At 52.0% G+C, this 22,536-nt stretch overlaps 1 protein-coding gene across 1 annotated transcript in view; it reads right to left on the bottom strand.

Annotated features, from left to right (window-relative positions):
• The window catches only part of ARK2C (arkadia (RNF111) C-terminal like ring finger ubiquitin ligase 2C), an 80,259-nt gene that overhangs the window by 7,157 nt on the left and 50,566 nt on the right, over positions 1 to 22,536 (bottom strand). Inside the window, exons 2-3 of the mRNA XM_079785327.1 lie at positions 5,344 to 5,659; positions 3,748 to 3,858 (exon numbers count right to left, since the gene is read on the bottom strand). Of these exons, the coding sequence (XP_079641453.1) occupies positions 3,748 to 3,858; positions 5,344 to 5,659 (427 nt within the window). The remainder of the gene's footprint in view (positions 1 to 3,747; positions 3,859 to 5,343; positions 5,660 to 22,536) is intronic.

The following is a 22,536-nucleotide window of genomic DNA, read 5'->3' as shown; positions in this document are numbered from 1 at the left end:
CAGCAGAATCCAGAAAAGGGGAACTACAGAAAAAATACCTGATTTTTGCTTCCAGCCATGATAAATCTATAATGTATATATTCCAAGATTTTCTAGCCTGGATCCATGGAACAACTCCTGATAAATATGTCCTTTGGGAAATAAGTTAAACTCTTTTTTTCCTTAAATATATTGGGGGTGACATTGGTCATATAGGATTTAGGTGTAGATTTCTATGACATCAGATCTGCATATTGCACTGTGTGCCCACCATCCAAAGTCAAATCTTTTTCCATCACCCTTCACCCGCCTCACTCCTCAAGTTAAATTCTTGGAGCCAGTCAGAAGCAAACTTAGAAATTTAGTAGTCCAGCCCCTGTTTCTTTCCTTCTTTTTCTTTTAATCTTTTCCTGAGGATATTATTCCATTGATTTTTTTTAGAGAGAGTGGAAGGGAGGGAGTTTGGGCGGGGGGAGAGAAACATTGATGTGTGAAAGACATATCGATTGTCTCCTGCATGAGCCCCAACTGGGGCCAGTGATTGAGCATGCATCTGAGATATGTGCCCTTGACCAGGAATCAAACCCGAAACTCTTTAGTCGGCAGGCCGGCGCTCTAACCACTGAGCAACCGGCCAGGGCTGGCCCCTGTTTCTTCAGACCTATCTTTGGCCTGAAAATTGGCGGTGCCTTTTCCATGTTCCTTGGCTAGCCAGTTAGCGTCACCAGGGTTTCTGACCCTTCCCTGAGCTTATCCCATGACCTGCGTCGGTGAGGGAGTTCCACGGGGCACCCTTGTGTGGCTGAAACTCTGACTCTTTGCAGTCTCAGGGGACGCAGCTTAATCAAAGCAGCGAAGACACGTTCAGAGAATTCTGCAAAAGCAAAGTTGCAAGGAACTCGGAGCAGAGTTGCTCCAAATCCAACAATGCTGAGTGGGGAAGCACCTCGGCCTTCGGACGAGAGGGATGATCTGCCCGGGTTGGGCCTGGACAGGCTCCGGGATTCCCTCTTCTCATCTCATCAAAAGATTCCTTCCCAAACCCAGGGTCACTGAACAGCGGATGCTGCTCAGACCCTAAAAGAGCCTGGGTCGGGACTTCAGCCCAGGAGACGTCAGCCCTTGGAGAAGCAGTGCCTGCCACCTTCCTGCTGTTGCCACTGGCCTGTGAGAACACGGCAGAGTTTTGAAAGGGGTCATAGAAACACCCCGAAGTCCTGAGCCACCGGGTTACTCAGAATGGTGCCCTGGAGATTTTCATGGACATTGTGTCTCAAAGCACAGGTTTTATCAGCTGCGTCTAAACATCCGTCTCAACTTTGTCTTCCGCTGCCAGTGGCCTTGGAGCGTGGCGTAGTCTGGTTGCCCCACTGAACCTTATGTTCTTTGCACGGAGCTTGCTCAGAAAGTGCGAGTCAGGAGGCTTCGCTGAGGCAGAGCTCCCTGCAGGAGGACAGGAGGAGGCTCTTGTCCTCGCCCACCCTCCTTCTCAGGTCCAGGTGCCTGGATGTCTCCGCTGGGCAGGGCCAGGGGCGGATGGTAGAGCAGGGTGCTGTCTGCACCGGGGGCCAGAGTTGGAACCACAGAGCCAGGATTAAGTCATAGAGGGAGCATGATAAGGATGGAGACACTGGAGTGGTGGCTCAAGGTCGGGTCAGGTTATCAGGCCAGGGCCAGAAAGGGAGCATGCATCCTGGTTGAGAGAAGCTGCTTGAGTGGAACTAAAATATCCTCAAGGAAGAGGAAAAGGTTGGGGCTAGACAAGGGCAGGTGAGGTGTCTTAATTCCTGAAAGAATTTAGGGCAGAATTCAGTGGTTTCTGATGCTTCTCTAACGGAAAGGGGGTTACAGACACTCTCTCCCCACCTCCCCCTCCAGGGCTCCTCTCGGAGGTGGGAGTAGCCCTCCTAGAATTCATTTCCTGCCATCTCATTTCCAGACCGCGCTTCTCCTGGCAGGAGAGGCCTCCCTGGAGAAGAGGGGCAGGATGCCATCAGCACGATCGCAAGTACTAAACGCCTCTGTCACTCACAGGAGGCTGGCCCTTGTGGAGCAGAGCTAATTACAAGGGAGGAGAAAGGGTCGCCTCCTCCTCTGGAAAGCGCTTCCTACTTGGGAAGTGGGGACTGAACAGGGGGAAAGGGCCCAGGAGTGGGCTCGGTTGGGCTCAGGACAGGGGCCTCCCAGCATGCCCTGCTGGGGCACGGACCAGCCTCTGGGCCTCAGTCTTCATGCTTCCCCAGACCAGCAGGGGTCAGGAATGCAGAGGGATTGAAAGGAGGGAGGAAGGGGAGGAGATTTGGCTAAATAATCAGAGTGGCCAAGGGCAGTGCCCAGCTGCTCCTCCTGACTTCTCTCCGGGACTCTCACCTGTGTCACCTGTCCAGTCCCACTCGCCACATTGGACCCCCTGTGTCTGCTCGGATCGCTCAGGGTGCGCAAGGGCTCTGGGTGCCCATGTGGACCGGATTGAATTAGATTGGATTGACTGGATGCTGAGGGACAGAATTCAATCCAAACTGCAATTAAATCTCCCTGATTTGAATTTGCTAATTAGAAAAGGCTGAGCTGAACTCGGCCGCCGTGCAATCTGTCTTTACGGGGAGCGTTCAATTTGACAGAGTGTACCTGAGAACCAGCAGGGGCTGGGGACCACAGAGCAGGTTGAAACAACCATTTCCTGTCTTGGGAGCACCATTGGCCGTCAATCAACCAGCGCTATCCTTTGGAATCATTCCTAGGTGCCAGGCCTAGGTTGCTCCCAAAGCAACCCTGGACTAAGCCAGTCTGCGTGACTAACTGGCTGAGAAATGGCACAACTGCACATCTTTTTGTTTAGTCTATCCTTCCCATTGAGGCTTTTCTGTTGTTTTGTATATTTGTTTCTACATTCTTTAAAAAGAAGTTTTTTGCCTCAAAGTAAGAACAGCACAAAAAAATCCCTGGATACCCTTCACCCAGATTCCCCAAGTGGTAACAATTTACTATTTTACTCTCTCTCTCTCTCCCTCCCTCCTCCCCTCCGCCCCCCATACACTTCTTCATGAATTTTTTTCTGAACTATTTAAAATAAGTTTCAGGCATGACGCCCTTCACCTCTAACTACTTCAGGGAACTGCACGAGTTTTTCAAGTGTTTGGGAGTTCACATCCAACCTGAGTTTCGATCAGCCCTCTCCTAAGCTAGAACAGAACGTCTGGTGGGACCCAGGATCCAAAACCAAGTAACATTACATCCCAGGGCAACAAAGACCTCCGTCCCACGTGCAGGATGGCAGGAAGCCTTCACAGCGGCCCAGCACCTACACCACCTCAACCCCTCTCCCCAGCTTCTCCCCGAGTCCTTGCCTCCGATCTGGCTGGCTGTCTCCTTGCTGGCATGCCCTGGCTCTTCTCTCTGAGTTCCTTGAGGTTCACCCTCTCCATGAAACCTTCCCTGACTCTTCTTTCTGCCCTCCTCCCAAGCACCACTGCTTCCTAGCCCTCATTGAGCTTGGGAAATGTTTTGTATCTCTGCCCCCACCTCCCCTGCAGGAGCATGAGCCCTGAGCCTCATCTGGGCACATGGGCACCCAACCACATCTGAGCTGACTGTCAGGACCGGGACCGGTGGGGACCATTTGGCCCTGAGAGTGGCTGGGGACAGGGGCACAGCCTGGGGCTTGAGGACCAGGTCTCCTGCACCACTCAAGGGAAGGAAACAGAAACTCCGTGGGTTGGGCAAGACCATTCCCCCTCCATCCCTCTCCCAGGGATCAGAAAGACTCACCAGTCAGTGCCCTCAGCCAAATACCTGGGCTGAGGTGTCTGGAGTTGGTGGCCGAAGTCGAAGCTGGGGTAGAGTCGGTGGGGGTGGACAGACACGCGCTCCTGACTCCGCCTGCACCAGAAGGGAAGGAGGCCCATGGCGTCAGGGCTGCCCAGGCCAGCCCAGCGCCCAGCAGCTCTGAGCAGTCCCAGCCAGCCTACAGAGCAGGAGCTTTGCCCCTCGTCCCAAACTCTGAGGAAGCTTCCCAGCTGGACAGCAGCCAGTAACTCAGACATTCCTGTTCCCTCCGGCTGCCCACTGTACTGAGGCCTCTTCCTGGGTTTGTCTGCTGCAGGTCACCTGCCTCTCCCAGGCTCCCTGTTTCTTCTGCTCCCTCTCCACTTCCATGGTCCTTGGTGGGCTGTCTTCAGGACACTCAGATCTGCCTCCTGTGGGCTCTCCCACCTCTCTGCACCCTCTGTTCCCCCATGCTCTTCTCTCCTTGACCCTTCTTCACACTCTTCCCAGCTTTGACAGCCCAGGTCAAAGCCACCTCCTACATTGAAGGCCTCCCTGAACAATCCAGTCATGGTGAGCCCTTCTCCCTCTGACCCCATACAGCACTCACCCCTACAGTTATGGATGCTTATGGCCTTAGAGATCATCTAGCCAAAAGGTTATCAAAGTGTGCCGCAGCCCCCCTGGGAATCCTCCATAGGGCTTATGAGCTCAAAACTATGTTCATAATCATTCTATGATGTTATTTCCTTTTTCATTCCCTCACAAGTGAGCACTGGAGATTTCCAGTAACTATGTGACATGTGATTTGCAACAGAAGCCTACATGAGAACACAGTTGTCCTCTATTAAGCCAGGCATTGAAGAGATTTGCAAATATGTTTTTTAAAAAAGAAAAAGGGTCACTCTTCTTACCACATTAATATATAACTATTTTGCAAAAATATATTATTGGTGTTAACATATAATGAGTTTGTGGTTATTTTTAAATGAATTCATAAGTATTTTTTAAATTTCTGTTTTAATTTCGAATAAGTATCAATAGTCATAACCATAAACACAGAAGCTTGAGAACCACTGAGCTAGTCCAACTCTTTCTCTTGACAGTTGAGGCTCCTGAGGGAAGTGATTTGCGCAGGATTCTCCGGCTCCTTCAGACCTTTCAATTAGTGACGTCTAACTTTACTCTCCATTTGGTTCATAGCTGGTCTCGCTAACAGACCAGGGGCTCGTTGAAGGCAGGGCGGAGCCAGCATGTCCTTTGGTTATTCCTTAGGGATCTTGGGTCTTAGAACCAGGTGATCAGGAAGCTAGTGAGGACATGGAGGGTGCCCCGTCAAATCGCCCCCAAGGTGCAAACTTCCACTGCAGGCATCAGTGACCACCAGCTGCCCAGCTCCCGTCCCCTACCTGGGCAATGTGACAGGGATGCATACTGGCCACCAAGGGAGCCCTGTGGAATCAAGAGAGCTCCCACGGCCTGAACGAATCCCTCTCATCTAACTGAACAAACACTGCCTCGGCACAGACCCACTCAGGGGCTGCGTAGTGACTGCCCTCGGTCCCACCCCGGCCCCACCGGCCACCAGGAAGCACCCACCTGGGGTGCGAGACGAGCCTGCGGTGCTGGGCTTCCAGGAGCTGCTGCTGCAGGAGGTATTGCTGGTGCAGGGCCTGAGGTAGGAAGGAGGGACCTGTGACATCCTGGAACGGCAGGGTGGGCAGCGGGGTCAGGGACTGGTGCAGGGCGCCGCTGTGCTGGTGGGCCGGGGCCATGTGGGCGCTGAGGCCCGGCTGTGACTGCACGGGGTGGGCCAGGGGGAAGTCGGGCGCGAGCTGCTGCGGCTGCAGGGGGCCCAGGTGGAAGTGGCGGCAGGAGGTAGCGTGCGGATGCTGAGACCTTTGAAAGGGGGCACCTGGAGAGGCAAGGACAGAGAGAAGACCCCGTGAGGACCAGCGCTGCGTGCCTCCCCTGTAGACCCCGCCACCACCCCGGGGACTTCCTGCAGCTGCTGAAACTCCAGACCTTCATTAGGACACAGCGAGGTCATTGCTTTTATGTCCATATGGTCATCTTGAACACGCCAAGGAAAGGCCCCGTGCCTTCCATGTTGGAGGAGAGAGGGGTGCTTTCTTTAATGAATAGATAAGCATCCTTTAAAAAATTAACACACTGGTAAAAGGGGTTTTAAGGTCCCTGAGGCAGACTGGCTTTCTTGAATTAGACCCCTCCCATGCAACCTCTGACCTCACCGCCATTTCTAATAGATGCCACATAGAGAACACTGCGTCCGGCCTCGCCAAGCTCTGAGCTCCCCTGAAGCCTTGGCTAGCCAGGACCCAGCCCATGGGACCCTCGTTTCCAGAGAGAAAACAACCAGAAGTTGTTTTCCATGCAGTTTTAAGAAAGAAAAAAAAACACTAACCACCCAAATATAATTAAGCGGTATGTTCTAATATTATAATTTATTTAAAAGCAACCATTTCTAGGAATAAGCTGGGCTCAGGCAACATCTAACCGGGTCTCCATCACTTTGCTGAATAAAATTGAGCTCGATGACAAGCAGGCCTTATAAATTCCCCAGGAGCAGAGGTGTAGCTCCCGGCACTGCAGGCCTCGGGAAGGCCGGGAAGGGGACTCGGCCGGACAGGAAGGCTTCCTGCTAAACTCTCCTCCCAAACCCCATGGAAATGAGAGCAAAGGAGCAATGAGCAGATAAACAGACAAGGACAGAGGGAATAGGAGAGGTGACATGAGCAGGCAACAGGTGTCAACAGATTTTTGGAAGCTGGAAAGCAGATGGGGAATTAGCAGAGATGAGAAACCAGAAACCAAGTTCTAACCAAAGGGGTGTTCAGCAAGAAGGGGAGGGGGGATCTTGCTGGAAGGGTCAGGGATTGGAGGCGGTGGCTACTGTGGAAGGCAGGAGAGAGGGTGGAGCTGAGAACAAGTCATTGAGAAGCAGTCTGGGGCTCCTCACCCTGGCATTTTGTGGGGAAACTGAGCCAGAGAGGCTCCAATAGAGGAGGGCAGGGCGATGCACATGCTCAAACTGGAGGGTTAGGCGAACGTCTATGAATGGATCTTTGGAAACCCTGCCCCTTCTGCCACTGGGTTCTGAAAGAGCTGCCATCCAGGCGCCCCTCCCCTGCACCCTCCAGAACCTTAGACTGGAAACTGGTCCCAGAAAAAGCTCTAGAGATGCTTCTGGTTGGGAGCACCCCAATAAAATAGCTGGGTCCCCAAGTGGCCACTCTATAATGAGGCCAGGAGACACTCATTCAGGGACCCCCATCTCTCCGCAGCCCTGCGTCGCGTGGGGTCTGCGAAAGTAGCAGATAATCGCTGTTTTATTTGGTCTCCAATCCCAGAGGAGTCCTAAGGGTGGAATCTCTGGCCCATGACAAGCCAATGATCAGTGACGTCTGAACAACACTCACATCCCAAAATGCCCCATCAATAGACAACCTACAATTTTTCCCATTAGAGTTACTCCTTTGGGTTAAAAAGTAATCTGCAGATGTCCCCGATTATCCTAACCATTTATATTTCCCCGGGGCTCAAATGCCATCGATTGCAAGGTTCACCGGGAGCCAGGTGACATTTTTAGGGAGTCGAGAGAAGGAACAGACAAACAAAGCACTAAAGTAACAAGTCAAGTGTAAGACCCAAATCTGTTTCAGCATGAGGAAGCAAACACATGCATCTTAGAATTCAGGAAGTGGATGCTGACTGCTAGCACCCCCTCAGAGCTGGCTGGGAGCAGCACCCTCAGGCCTGGGGAGGTCCAGGTCCAGCCCTGTGCAGCTGGGGCAGGGGAGCCCACGGGGCGAGCCTCACCTGATGCCCACCTGGCACACGGGACGTAAGAGGTGTTCTACCAGTGCCCGGGGACTGGTGGCTGGTTCGTGACTCGTGGGCAGGGAGCCCAACAGACTGACAGCTGGAGAATGAGTGGATCAGGAGTGGGAAGAAACCATAGGGCTTCACTGCAGGGAAGGAAAGGGAGAAGCAGAGGCCTCGGGCCCAGGGCTTCGGGCAGGTGGGTGGAGATGACAGTGACGAGGTCCCGAGTCTCTGGAAGGTTCACGGACAGAGGGGAGATTTGAGACTATGCCTTCCCTAAAAGCCAATTGTCAATGGGAGGGAGAGGGCAGAGCCAGGGAACTAGGGTGCTTAATGAAGCGAGGGGACCTCCCAGGGAGGAGGGTGGTGCAGAAAGGGTCCAGGACACCCAGAGGGCACACAGGCCCATCTGGGGTTTCCTCTGGACTGAGGATGAGGGGAACGAAGTCCAGGGGTGCAGAGGAGCCTCAAGGGGGCCTGGGCGGGAGCAGAGAGGAGCCAGGCCAAGAAGTCAGAATGTCAGAGACGGTGACCCAGGCAGAGCCATGAGGCTTAACCGAGGCCTCTCCAGAGCAGGGAGCCTCCTCAGCAGCGGGAATGTTCTAGCTATCTTCTCCTCTGAACCAGTGCGGTCACCCCAAAGTAAAGTGGCTTCCTTCTCAAGACTCCAGGGCTGAGAGCAACCACCTTGAAGCCCTCGGATGAAGAGAAAAGGGAAGAACAGGACACATTGTGGGGCAAGGACCAGGGTGGGTGCCTCCAGCAAAAGGCCGGCCCAGAGTCCCTGTGGCAGACCCACCCATCAACCAGGGCCAAATTGCCTCCCTACTCCCAGGGATGTGGGATCCTGGGAGAGGAGGGTGGGAACCAAACCCTCGAGGTATCCAGGGAAGCCAGTCTGGCGTGTCCCATCCTCCCCAGGCCAGTTCTCAGGGTGTCAGGTTCCCCACTGTCACTCAGCTCACTGACCCAGCATCACTCTTCCTCACAGGTGGAGGCAGAACAGGCCTTGGGAAGGGGAGAGGGGCTGGGGGAGGGCAAAGGCCCCAGGATGGTGTGGGAGAGGGGATGGTGGGGGGCAGCTAGCTGGCAGGGACCAGGGACTGAAGGTGCAGGCTTGTCAATGCTAAGCACTTCCTCGAAGGTAGGGCTGGAGTCAAATGTTACTCCTTTCTGAATTCCAGCTCCCAAGTTGCGAAGAAAACCAGTCTTTTGAAAAGCAAACATCTGCCCACAAGAGGCCATTGAGGAAGCCTCCGCCACCAAAGCGGCTTTCAGAAGCAGGCAGTGGCCAATGTGAGGGCTATGCCTCGAGGTCAAGGTGCTCCCCTTGCCATCAGCCCTGGATGGGACATCGCACTTCTCCAGGCCCTGTTTCCTAGGCATGGGACCCATATTGATGGCACTGGGTCACATGCCCGCTGAAATCTCTCGGCTGCATGGGGCCACAAACACCTTCAGGCCAGGCCCCTCATCTTCCCGGGAAGGTATTTGTGAACTGAATGCTGGGACAGCCCCCGGCTCCCACAGCTGGGCAGCCCAGACCCAGATCTTCTGCCTATTGAGATTCACTTTCCCTCTCTCCTCTCCCAGACCCCAGGGCCTCGCCTGCCTCCAGGCCCACAATGGCCATTCTCTGCCCCCGGTCCTGCTACCCTACCTCACTGAACAGTTGCATCCTGTCCAACCTCGACTCCCCAGGACAGATCTTAACTCAGGTGTAATCTCCCAGTTGGATAGACTGCCCTCTCCACTGGACTGGTGGCATTTGCCTGTGATATTTGGCTTTTTTTTTTTTTTTTTTGTGGACACATTTTATCTCCAATAATAAGTGGTTAAGGGAGTGCTTTCAGGAATGCAGTAAATGTCTTTTGTTCTTAGAGAGGCTTAGGAATCTTCCAAGAGGGGAGGGAGGGGGACATGAGAGAATGGAAGAGAGAGGAGAAGGAAAAGGCAGGGGAGGAAAATGGGCAGGAAGGAAAGAAAAGGAAGAAAGACCTCCATTATCTTAAAAATGTTAAGTATAAAATTATTAGCTCCTAAGGAAATATGGTTCTCCATGGGATCATCAAATATTCCAGCTGAACGCGGCTCAGAGATCGTGCAGCCTTCACTCTACAATGAGGACCCCAGGGCCAGGAAAGGTAGGTGGCTTGCCCAGTGCTCTCGGGTGGTTATGTCTGAGTTGGGGCTGGAGTTCAGGCCTCCTAGGTCCCAGTGCTCTCCCTTCCCCTGCCATTTCAGGCCCCCCTTCCTCCAAGCACCCAGACCCTCACCTGCCCACATACATGTACATGCGGTACTTCCAAAGATAAGTCCTCCTGTCCAGAAATGGCATGCCAAGGCCCTGGTGGTCCCACCTGCCTCTTCATTCCTCTCCCAAGCACCCCCAGGAGGGTTCCTGCCTAAGGAAGTACCATGAACTGGCAAGAGACGAGCTGCTGGGGCCCATGGGGAAGGGATTTGGATCTCTTCTGTGGGAGATGCCAAGGAATGGTCGTGGTGAGTAAGATTGCATAGGCTCAGCCCGGTCCACCTTGGCCAGTGGCCCTAGGTTCCCTCCCTGGCCTAAGAAAATGCCCAGGACAAGCCCCAGCTTTATGGAGGAGGCCAAGGTGTTTCTAGCCCATTGGGTGCTTCTGTTGCAAGGCAATCCTATGGGGCCCCTAGAAGTCCTCATGCAAAAGGCTGTGTTTAGGCCCTACATTTTCAAAGGTTTAACTGATGAGAGAGGATGAAAGAAACTTCTGGGGTCCTGGCACCAATTCCCAGCACCTTGAATTAATACGGACACGGTGAGCTGGACTCTGGTGATGCAGACCAGGCTTGTAGGGAGCGGCTATAGGGTTAAGCCTCAGACTGGCCTGTGGCAGGGCCACAAACAAGTCCCAGCTTGGAGGGCAGAGTCCTCTTAGCATAATTAAGCTTGACCTCATAGTCCTCCCTTGCTCCTTCTTAGGTAGCTAATGGGCTGTTGGAGGTGCAACAAGTGCTGCCAAAACAAGGTGAAACTCACAAGAACATTGTAAACATGTTGACCACTTCCCTTGTTTTGCTTTGTGTGATCTGACTATAAAATAAAGCTTTGGCTTGCAGGCTGGGTCTTTCTGTGTCCTTATCCAGGCACGGGAGATCCACCTAGCCCCAGCTGTATTCTCTTGTCTGTCTTCTTTAATCCTTCACCGCCCCTCCTCAGGTGCACCCTTGGCCATGCTGGCATGGCACACAGGCTTGTTAGGGGACTCAGTGTCTGATATGAGAACGGGTGTGCTCGGGGAAGAGGAGGCTCCGGTCAGGTAATAGCTGCAGGCAAAGGGATTCAGCTCATTTTGGTAGATTTGGATCAACATAACGAAGACATTTCTTAGAATGTCACTGTTTTCCCCAAAGTTCTTCATCATTGGGGAAGTCCATGTGAGGCCAAGTAACTGCCCAACAGAGGAGTGTGGCTGGGCTAGAACACCTCCAGGTCCCATTCTAAGCTCACCATGAAATGGTGCAGATTCACTGCAACAGCCACCTTCTGCCTGAACATGGTTAGGCCAAACTGATCTATGAAGGCACAGAAACACTGACATTGGTGATGGAGGAAGGAGGAAGGAGGAAGGTAGCAATGAGAGAGCAAGCCCGAGTACTCAGGGCCCATGTCTGGAGGCCTGAGCACAGGTGCAAGGAGGAGATGGAAGCCACAGGCAGATGTCTGAAGACAGACTCCCTGCTCCACTCAGTGTGGCCCCCAGGAACTTCCTCTACCTGCTGCACTGACACAGCTCAGAATTCCGTTTCCTGCATCTCCTGAGCCTCCCAAGGACCCACACTGACTTTGCCAGCCTGGGACACATGCAAGTTCCACGTGGCTAGATAACCCCTCCTTTGTGATCCATCCCAAGGCAGGCTGCTCGGGGAGGTAATACAGGAAAGATGGGGGAGGGGCATATTGTGGGGAGTCTTGAATGGTGGGACCAGGAGCCTGGGTACACTTTATAAGTTAACTGCTTGACTACAACCCAGACAAATCAGAGATGACGACTATGGGGAGTGGGCCATTTGCCCAGAGCCCAGATTCCTAGGCTGTCCTTCCTGGCTTCCTTACCCACTCCAGGTAAATCCATTTAATCTCATTTGCTACAGTCTGATCAACCCCAGAGGCCTATTCCCTGGCTTGGCTCCTAGGCTGCCAGGGGTCTGCTTTCCTCTCTCCCCGTAGTTTGGCTCCCTGACTGATAGATAGAGAACACACGAACAGAAAGGAAGTGATATGCCCAAAGGGACCCCTCCTACCCAGAGCAGCTTTGTGAATGCCTCCACAGAGCCAGCCTTTGATCGCTAATGAACACCTCCACTTCTTCAAGGAATTGAATTCTGGACTCTCATGACACTGATGTTCCATCCTAAGGAAGCCTCCTGGCCCATGGGCCTGAGACAATTAAACAGCAAACCTCCAGCAAGCAGCACAAGGCCACTATTTGGCTCCAGTTGCTGTCAGGGGCCAGGGAAGGGAGGAGGGTGGTGTCTGCTAGGAAACCTCCAGGAGTAATAGGACAGTCATCCAGGCATTATCCATCCTAGAAGATACCTTTCTCCATCTAATGCCAATGAGGTTTATAAAAACATTCCCACCGCAGTAAAGAAAAATACATTTTATGGCAGGCACTATGGTCAGAAGACCTCACTCAGTGAAGGCGAGACCTGGCTCTGTCTCATTTACCTATAACCCTAGTGTCCAGCACAGACCTTAATACATAGCAAAAACATGCTGGCTGAGTGAATGAATGGATGGATGAGTGAATGAAATGAACAGTTGGACATGTAGGAAGTAGCATCTTGCTAAGCCTTGGCAGTATGCAAAAACAGCTGCCTCCCAGTGTTCAGCACTGGTTTGCGTGATGGCAGAGGAGCAAATGCACCAAAGGAGCTGGAAACACTGCTGACAGAAAGAATGGAATTCTTTCAATGAGTGTCAGGGCCCAGTTGCAAGTCCAACATGGACTGGGGTGGCCCAGTCCATGAGATGGTCAGTGCAAATCACAACCCACTACCCCAGAAGTTAAAGCAGTTTTAGAGCCAGAACAGAACCCCCTGACCAAGGAAGGGGGGAGGGAGTCTGCCCTGCTGATGGTCTTGGTTGTAAAACATGCATAGTTCCTCCCAGCTCATGAGTCAGACATTCTCCTAATCCTAATATATAAAAAGCCAGGGGCCGTCATGACCGAAAACACCCAGACAGATGACCGAACAGCAGATTGCGTGGGGAGACCAGGCTGGCAGGGGGTGCAGTAAGGGGCAACCAGGCCAGCAGAGGGGGCAGTTGGGGGTGACCAAGCCGGCAGGGGGGGCAGTTGGGGGTGACCAGGTTGGCAGGGGGGGCAGTAAGGAGTGACCAGGCCAGCAGGGGGGCAGTTAGGGGCGGCCAGGCCAGCTTGGTGGGGGGGGGGCTGCAGTTGGGGGCAACCAGGTCGGCGGGGGGGGGGAGCAGTTGGGGGCGACCAGGCAGGCAGGCAGGTGGGCAGTTAGGAGCCAACAGTCCCGGATTGTGAGAGGAATGTCCGACTGCCAATTTAGGCCCGATCCCCAGGATTGAGCCTAAACCAGCAGTCGGACATCCCCTGAGGGGTCCCGGATTGGAGAGGGTGCAGGCTGGACTGAGGATACCCCTCCCCCCCATGCATGAATTTCGTGCACCGGGCCTCTAGTATTCTCTATAAAAACTCAAGTGCATTTTTTAAAAAAAGCCAATCCACAAACCCCAACAATGTTCACGAAGTGGTGGGGCACTCACAATAACATTGCTTGGTGCCCCAAATGGGCAGACCGAGTTCAGAAAGCCACTTGGACTGGGCCTCTTGCTCCTGAGGTTTGCAAGACGCGTTCCACTTATGCAAAGGCCCTGTGAGCACTGTGGACAGGACTGAAGGTAACATCATCGTCCGCCTCCCGTTTCCCCAGGAGAACTACAAGTTCTCGTGTGTGCCTCTGCCCTGCTCCAGCCTGGCTCTCAGGGCCACTCTGAACTGCCATGGAAAAGCATTTAGACGGTGGCTTTTCCCAGGAGCTGTTATGTTTTGGCAAGAAGACATTATGAAGTTCTGATGGTGGGATTTCAGACAGCAGCCAGTGAGTCTGGGCACTGTGGGAGTCCCAGCCTCCCCAGGCCCCTGAAATCAAATCACATCAGTGGGAGGGTATCCATTTGCTCTCAGAGGAAGCCAGAGGCAATTAAATTAGATTTCCAACCGTTATTGCTCATGGCCACCTCAGTCTAACACCCTGGCGTGTGTGTGTGTGTGTGTGTGTGTGTGTGTGTGTGTGTGTGTGTGACAGAGAAGGGAGGGAGGGAGGACATCGGATGAAATACTGAGAGAGGAGACAGAAAGGCAGGTGAGAGAAGAGAGAGCAGGAAGGAGATAACAAGAGGGAGAGAGGAAAGAGAGGAGGGAGGGGAGAGAAGCTGCCTGGGAACGGCAGAGCTAGAGGTGTCTCAGAACTGGCCTCACCTGCCCACCTGCAGGGGACACTGTAAGACATCTGTGGAGGTGCCTCACAGGGGCAGATGCTTCTCATCCTCCCCTGGGCCCAGCCCAGGGCTGGCTGCAGGGATGGGGCACAGGGAATACCCACTCCTCACATGTCCCCTCTGTCCCCATCAAGCCAGGCAGGGGAGAGTGCCCAGGCACCCTGCAATGAGCCACCCCAGAGCTCCTTGACAACAGAAGCACCCTGGCTGGCTTCCTACTCCTGGGATGAACCTGGGGACCACAGAGATACATGGTCCAGTAACAGAATTCCGGAGCCAAAAATTCTTCAGGAGGAACTCAGTGGTTTGGATTCAGCATCTCTCTCTCTCTCTCTCTCTCTCTCTCTCTCTCTCTCTCTCTCTCTCCCTTTCATGCTTAAGATGCAAATGCCTTCAAGAGAGTAACATGTTAAATCCATAACGTTCAGTGTGGATGAACCTGCAAGGCTTTCTGTCTGTCCAGAGAGAATGAAAAACCATGGAGATGTTGAGTGAGGTGGCCAGGCTGGGAGAGAAAAACTAATGTGTCCCCTTCACAGCTCTGCCCCAGCATCTGAGAATAAAGATAGCCCAACATAGCTCTTTTCTCATGTATTGATCACATGTATCAATTAGTCAATTGCATTTTATTTTGAACTTGATTTATCCACTCACCAAATATTTACTGCACACCTACTATGTGCCAGGGACTGTTCTAGATGCAACTGTAAGTCAAAAACACTTGCCCTCATGGGACTATGGTCAAGTTCTGTACTGTCCAGGATAGTCAACATGATGGTTCAGTATGTGAAATGTTGCTAGTCCAAATTAACATGGGCTGCCAGTCTAAAATATTCACAAAACTTCAAAGACTTAGTACCAACAAAATAACACACACACACACACACACACACACACACACACACACACACACCAAAACTAACAACTTTGTAAATAACTTATATGTTGAAATTATAAATTTTGGATATGTTGAACTAAATAATACATATTATTAAGATATATTTCACCTATTTCTTTTTACTTTTTTAATGTGGTTGCTAGAAAAATTTGAATTATTTGTGTGTCTTACATTATATTTCCATTGAAAGTACTGGTCTAGACAATAAGTAGCTCTATAAGAAGATGTGCCATTTATTGATGATGATGATGAGAGCTGTGGAGACAGCAGAAGCAGGGAGGAAGACCAATGAGGAGAATGTCTTAATTTTTAGTAGGATGGCCAGGAGAGCCTTCCCAGAAAGTGACTTCTGCGTGAAGAGCTGAAGGAGTGTGAAGGTATCAGGTAAGCGCTTTCCAGGCAGACTGAACTGCAAGTTCAACGGCTCTGTGGTGAGAGGGTGCCTGGCATTTTGAAGAACTTTGGAGGCCAGTGTGGTTGGAGCAGAGGAAGATGCGGGGAGTGGTAGGAGTCTAGGAGAGATAGATGTTGGGGGCTCAGGAGGATAGATGGCGCAGAACCTCCTTAGCTGTTATAGGATGTTAGCTTTTACTCTGAGTGGGATTAGTAGCAAAAGGAGGTCGGCTGAGCAGAGAAGTGACAAGATGTGACTCACTTTGGCTACTGTGTTGAGAATAAGCTAGAGGGATGAAAAGGAAGAAGCAAGAGAGAGATGATGGTTTCTTGGGCCAAGCAGGGTAGAAATGGGGCAGAGAGAGGAAGGGGTGGTTAGATCCAAAATATATGTCAAATGGAGTGGTGACCAGATTTGCTGATGGATTGGGCATGGAACGGGAGAGATAGAGGACAAGGACTCCAGAAAAATGGTGTAGTTGACAGTTGGCAAAGGTGTCTCCGATTCCTCCCCTCTAGATATGCACACCCCTTGCAAGGTGACTTTAAAGCTTCACCCACCAAGAGGCGGGGTCTGTTTCTCCTACCTCTTGAATCTGGGCTTGGTCACGTGACCAACTTTGTCCAGGAAAATGCAGTGGAAGTGAACTTGGGCCTCCTTTCTCTCTCTCTCTCTCCCTCTCCCTCTCCCTCTCTCCCTCTTTCCCTCTCCCCATCTCTCCCTCTCTCTTTCTGGATCTACTATATGAACAAGCCCAGGCTAACCTCCTAGAGAATGAGAACATGTGCAACAGAGATAAACTGTCCCAGATAATCATCAAGGATGTAGATGTATGAGTCCAGATAAGACCAAATAAGACCAACTTCCCAACTGAATTCTTTGAGCCCAACTCAAATTATCAACCACTGAATTGTGAGCTGAATAAATGGTTGTTGTCTTAAAGCCAAGCTCTGGAGTGATTGTTATATGGAAAAGCTAACTGCCATTTATTGAGGTACAGACTCAATTTTGAGTCATGCTCTTATTGTTTTGAATGTGAGTCTGGATGTCTGGAGAGCAAAATCCTTGTCTTTTCTCCAGAGCACCCTCAGGAGAGGGCTGGATGGGATCGGGATGCTCACTGCACACTTCCTGGGCAGATGGATGGCTGAATCCCTAAGCACAGCCATGTCCTTTAGTCACCCTTCCCCCCCACAAAGCCAGAGAGCTTTAAATGCCTCTCCTCTCTCTCTGCCTGTTATTCCATGAGGGTTTGCAGTTGAACCTCGATTTCCCAGAGCTTTCATCAGCGATAGCGACAGAGAATTTAAACCCACAGTTAGGTGTTTCCTTGAGAACGCGAAGCACTGATTTTTGGCCTATTTTGCCCTCGCACACCCAGCCTTTCCCCAGATGTGCTGGCAAATAGACAAATCTATTGTTTTGAGCTTTTCCTCCTCTCCACCCTCATGACAAGTTAATTAGCAGAGAAAATGCCAACAGCAAAGTCAAAAGGGCTGAGGACAATCCCCAGCCTTGCATAGCCAGCTGGTGTCACCCTGGGCACCCTGACTCTCCCACCCAAGGTTGAAGTCCATGTCCAGGGCTTCGGGAACTGTTTTCTGCCTTTCTGCTTGCCTTTCCTCCACCCCAGGTGCTCCAGATCCCTCAGCATCTTCACTTCGGTCTTCCTCTGATACTGACAGTAATACCAGTGCATCATGTCACCTCTTACAAAGCACTTCCCAAATTCAGCCCCACAACTGTCCGGCACAGTGAATTATGGAAATAATTCCCATTTTAGAGGTGAAGAAACTGAGGCTCAGAGGGTTAGACAGACTTACCTAACAGCACTTGGCTCAGGGCTAGGAACTTGTAGCCTGGTTTTCTGATTCCAAGCTTGTCTTTCTTGCACTGTCAGCCCCATCAAAACATGTTCCCAATAAAGGGCCAAATACACTCAGGAGGAGGGGCCTCTTATGCAAATTGCCGGTAAGGTTACAGTGTTGGGTCTCACATGGGAATCTAACTCGTGTCAGTTAAACTCTGGCCAAGGTCCAGGAGAGAGGACACTTTGAAGAGACACAGGGGCTCTCTCAGGTCCTGAAACTGCCCCTGTCCCCATCTCCTGGGCTCCAGGTGTCATCTGAAGCCAGTGGGGTGTCCATGAGCCAAGTATAAGGGTTCTTTAGAGGCCTTGCAGGACTTGTGGCTTAGATCAGGCCCTGGTCCCACACACATTCTCCTGCAGCCCTGGTGGGAATGCATGCTTCCCTTTGCAATACTGTGGAGGCAAAAAATGAAGATGTTTACTGGGGCTAAAATGGCCCCTGATTAACTTACTATGGCCTCTCACACGGCCCTTCCCAGCTACCACTAGGGCAAGGCAGCCATGAAGAGCAAGGGACTCTACATGCTGTGCTTGCCCTTCTGGAGCGGTATGTGTGGGTGTGCGTGTGAACCTGCATGTACACTCGAGTGCGGGCCTGTGTGTGCATGCACACACACCTGAGCATCCACATCCTGTCCCATGACCTGCTTGGAGTAGTCAGGCCAGCCTACACATAGTCCTGGTTTGCCAAGACAATTACTTTTTATTGAATACCTGCTCTATATCCAACACCGTATAGGGGGAGGGAGGCATTTTCCCTCAGGGAAGCACTGGGGTACATCTGCCTGGGGTGTCAGGGAAGTTGTATTCAATTCCAGTCTTAATCACTCACTTGCTGTGTGGTCTTAGACAAGTAGCCTACCCTCTCTGAACTTCAGCTTCCTGACCTGAAAAGTGGGCATAAGGCTATAGCCATCTTTATCTCCAGGATTGTCATGGATTCAGGTGAGATCCAGGGCGGGGGGGGGGGGGGTGTAAATTGCTTTGAATATTGTACAGTGACTTATACATATGAGGCCCCATCTTAAAGATGTTGCAATAAACATTTACATGAGAGGAACCTGCAGATGCTGCAATAGCTTGAATTAAACAGTGTGGTTTTGATTATAGTACATGTGCAGCAAAAGTAAATGCACAGATGATTTCTGGAAGGATCCCTGAGATCTGACAACAGTTCCCCTTAAGGAGAGAACCTGGTGGCTGGAGCAGCGGAGGAAGGGAAATATGGTTTTCTCCGCATATTTACATCTTTTTGTACCATGTGCATATATTATATGGTTTTAAAATATATTTAGTAGCTTAAAAATAAAATAATAAAAAATGTAGGTATAGCAAAGTGGAAACTGGTCAATCTCCAGTGTTGTTCTGTTCCTTCCCCATCCTCCCACCTCCCAGGTTCCCAGGGCCTCCCACAGCTGTCTCCACCTCCTCTCCCCAAATTTAAACTCTCCTTCTTTCCCCATTAGAAGGTAAGTAAACTGAAATGCAAAGAAAGTACACAACCTGCTATCACCCATCCCAGGGCTCGGGCTAACACAAGATGAATCTGCGGTCAGCTCCAGAGCTCTGTAGAGTCCAAAGCTGGAGTGTGGCCTCTGCTCCACTTAGAACCCATCACTCAGGACTACTCAGGAGGCCAGAGGAAGGCCCCTGACATGGGGGGAACTCGGGTTCCATGGAACAGGCATACTTTGGGGTGAAGAGGGTCTCCCCAAGGCCCCTCAGATGTCATCACATCTGGCTAAGGCTGGGCTTGAGTGATGCTGCTTTTATAGAAGATGCTCTGGGTTGAACTTGAGCAACAGTGCCCTTGGAAAGGGTCGGTCAGACACCTTATTCTAATCCCACTCCAGAGAGAAGAGGTCCTAGCAGGGTGCCCAGCTGGCAATGTTTGAACCAAACAATTTTGAAAACTGAGTTCAAGGCCTGTCATCAGAAGCAACAAACATAAGAGCATGCCACAGAGCCCAGCTCTTCTGGCTAAGGCAGGAAGACACCGGAACACCTCCAGCTTCTCGGGGGCGGGGAGAGAGGGGGCTGTGTTGCTTGCAGTTGAAGCATCCCTCATTCTTTGCACCCAAGGCCTTGGGACTTCTGGGGTGTTTTGAGGATCCTCGTCAGGGAGACTGGGAGGATCTGCCAGTGAACTTGGCCAGAAGCTCCCCTTTGAGCCTCTGTGTGCTCCTCTATGACAAGGCACAGTTGTTAGCCCACAGGTGTGACATTTAGAGCAAGAGACGTTCACTCTGCATTGGCGGCTCATAGCACCTCCATTTCCATGCCAGCTCCAGCCCGAGGTGGCCTTGCCCTCCTCCAAGAGTGGGGGGTAGTCAGCACCAGCAGCAATTGCCCTTCCTGTCTTCCCAGGGTCTCTTAGAGGGGGACTATTTCACAGTCAACTGTGGCTTAGAGGACCCTCAACCAGAGGCGGCAGCCGCGGGGAGGGGGGGGTGGAAGGGGGAGAGACTGGGAAGAGGAAGCGCAGCAAGTGAGAAGAAACAAGGAGGCAGCCTCATTAGCAGTGACAGAGTGCTGGCCTCCTAGGAGCCCTCCCCACCCTCCCGGGCTGCACTCAGCCTGGGGCTCAGCTCCCAGAGAGACATATGACAGGAGGGAGCCTGCTCTCTGCCCGGACTCCCACTGTCTTCAGAGCCTGACAGGCAGCTGTGAGCTGCTACGAAGAGTCAGAGACTGTGGCACACAGCATACAGGCAGGGACACGTTTGCCTGCAGGCTTAGTGGTGAGCCTCTGGTGCTACCAGGCAACCAAGGGACCAGGGCTGTGGGCCCACTTCTGGCCAGCCGGGCAGCCAGCACAAACCAGCATATGTCCCTTCAACCCCACAGCCCCTGGAGTCTACCCTTCCCCAAACCAGGGCCTGTGGTTGTGGCAAGATTCATGGGCAGCTGTCCAATGTGAAATCTGATTTTGAAGGATGGGGGTGGGGAGATTTAAACCCTGGGGGTAGAGGGACTGCTTTTTGATTCCCCAGGCTCAGAGATGAGCCATTCTCTCCCGCTGAGCTCAAGATCTGCACTTGGGGAAGAGAGGGCGTTTAAAAATAGCATAACTGGCTTGAATATCTCTGCTCCCAGGCTGCTGCAAGTCATATCCAATTACTCTGCTGACAAGAGGCTCTTAGCCCAGGGAGCCTGGCATCCCAGATGTCATTCCAGGGGGCTGGACACTGTGGTCCCCCAACCCCTTCTTCTCCCAGTGGGCATCCAAGGGCCTGGGAGAAAGGAACAGAAAGACCATGGCCCAGCCCAGGCCATAATTCAGACATGTCTAGCTACTTGGCTGAATCTGGTTTCCTTGAACAACGCCTTTTGTTCACATTGGGTGCACAGCCCCACGTATCTGACCCATGCCTGGGATTCCACCAGTAGAGCTTCACCCCTTTGGAATGTAAAGACTTTTTCAAGATTCCCCACTAACATGCAAGTGACACTCCCTGGGATGATACTTAATCACAGTTGGGAACACAATAGAATGTCAACCCCATGAGGCAGGCCCTTTGCTTTCTGACTCACTGCCGACACACAGTAGGTACTTACCAAATGTGCGTTGAGATGAATGGATCCGTCATAAAGGGGACTTGGCAAGAAGATGCCCATGGCTCCATGCAACCCCCTCTCAATGGCAAGGGTGAGAAATAAGCAGCTGACCCAGAAGCACGTGGCCTATTAATGGTGGCACATGGCATCATCTCATCAACAAAGGCCAAGCTCAGAGGCCCTTGTCTCTTTCCTTTCTCCACCCAACGCCACAGCAGTTCTTTTTCTGCAAACTCGCCCAACCCAAAGCGATTTGCCAGTGACCCCGTTAAACCAGCAAATGCTAGGGCTGAAGCTCTCTCCTGCAAGGCCTCAGCCCACCTGCTCCAGGCAGCTGTCCATTCCTTTCTTAAACTCTCACAATGATTGGATGCTCAGGGAACACAAACTAAGAGAGCTGTCACGGGGTGGGGAGGGGCAGGGAGCAGAGGGTGCCTGAATCCACTGGGCATGTTTTGACTGTCTTGTCTATGACACTTGTCACTTTCCACCCAATGCTTGTCACCAGGAGCCTTGACTTAGCCACTTCCCCAGGGTGGAGGCAGGGTCTTGGTCATCTGCCACCCACACACAGCCCACACCTGGCACACCCTGGTGCCCAGGAGATGTTTGATTAATGAGTGTGCGTGTGTGTGTGTGTGTGTGTGTGTGTGTGTGTGTGTGTGTAAGGTCCTGTAAACATTACAAAGACACGTGTAAAGAATCCAGGGATTACTCGCTGACCACTTCCATTAACCTGGACAATTGAGGAAATGAGGCATTAAGTGAGTTCACCATGTGCCATGCCAATGACGAGAGTGGGAGGAACAAGCAGCATTTCCATTCACTGGGCACTGTTTACAATTCCTTTGTGACAGATTTCCATTCGCTTGCCTGGGAGGCCCTCCCCGCAGCAAAGCCCATGGATGGTTCCTGGTGATAGCTCTGAGTGTTTCCAGGCATGGCTCCAGCTCTCGGCCAAGATGTAAGCTCTACCAGCACCTTCCTGGGGTGAAACTCCCATTCGTATCGGGAGCCTTGTTAAACTAAGCATGAGGATCCTTCAACTGAAGGCCATAAGCAGAGCCCTCAATGGTGAGTTTGCCCTTCGGTTTCACTGCCTGAGCAGTTTTGACCTTTGCCACACAACACACACAACTGGCTGGCTCCTCCTCCTCCTTCTCCTCCTCCTCCTCCTCCTCCTCCTCCTCCTCCTCCTCCTCCTCCTCCACTCTAACGGTGGGAAGCCAGGTGTGTGTACACAGAAGTGGGAATGATGACAGCTGCTGGCACATCACTGGTAAGACACTGGACACCTGGAACCCTCTCTCATTCATTCATTGCCATTCTCTCTGGTCACGGTTTCTCCCATCAGTGCCTCCTTTCCTTTCCCGTAAGTCGGAAATAAACTTGCAGACAATCCTTTCTCTCGGGGCAGTGGAGTCATCAACATTCTTTCTCCCAGTCTTAAAGGCTTGTAGTAATAACGATGGCTGGCATTTATATTGTACCCACTGTGTGCCTGGCACGGTTAGGTGCTTCCCATACGTTACCTCATATAACACTCAGGACTCGTGGTGTAGCTATGGTTATTATCCCCACTTACCGATGAGGAAACCAAGGCACAGAGAGGGCAAGCACCCTGCCCACGGACAAACTTGAAGTAGGAAATGGCCCTGAGGGCCACTAGGCAGTGGATCGAGAATTGAGACTTGAAATAGAAACCACAACTT

This window comes from Cnephaeus nilssonii (assembly GCF_951640355.1).
Source record: "Cnephaeus nilssonii genome assembly, chromosome: 11".
Classification (NCBI taxonomy): Eukaryota; Metazoa; Chordata; class Mammalia; order Chiroptera; family Vespertilionidae; genus Cnephaeus; species Cnephaeus nilssonii.
Note: the sequence above shows the minus strand (reverse complement) of the source record. Positions and strands in the feature narration are given on the sequence as shown.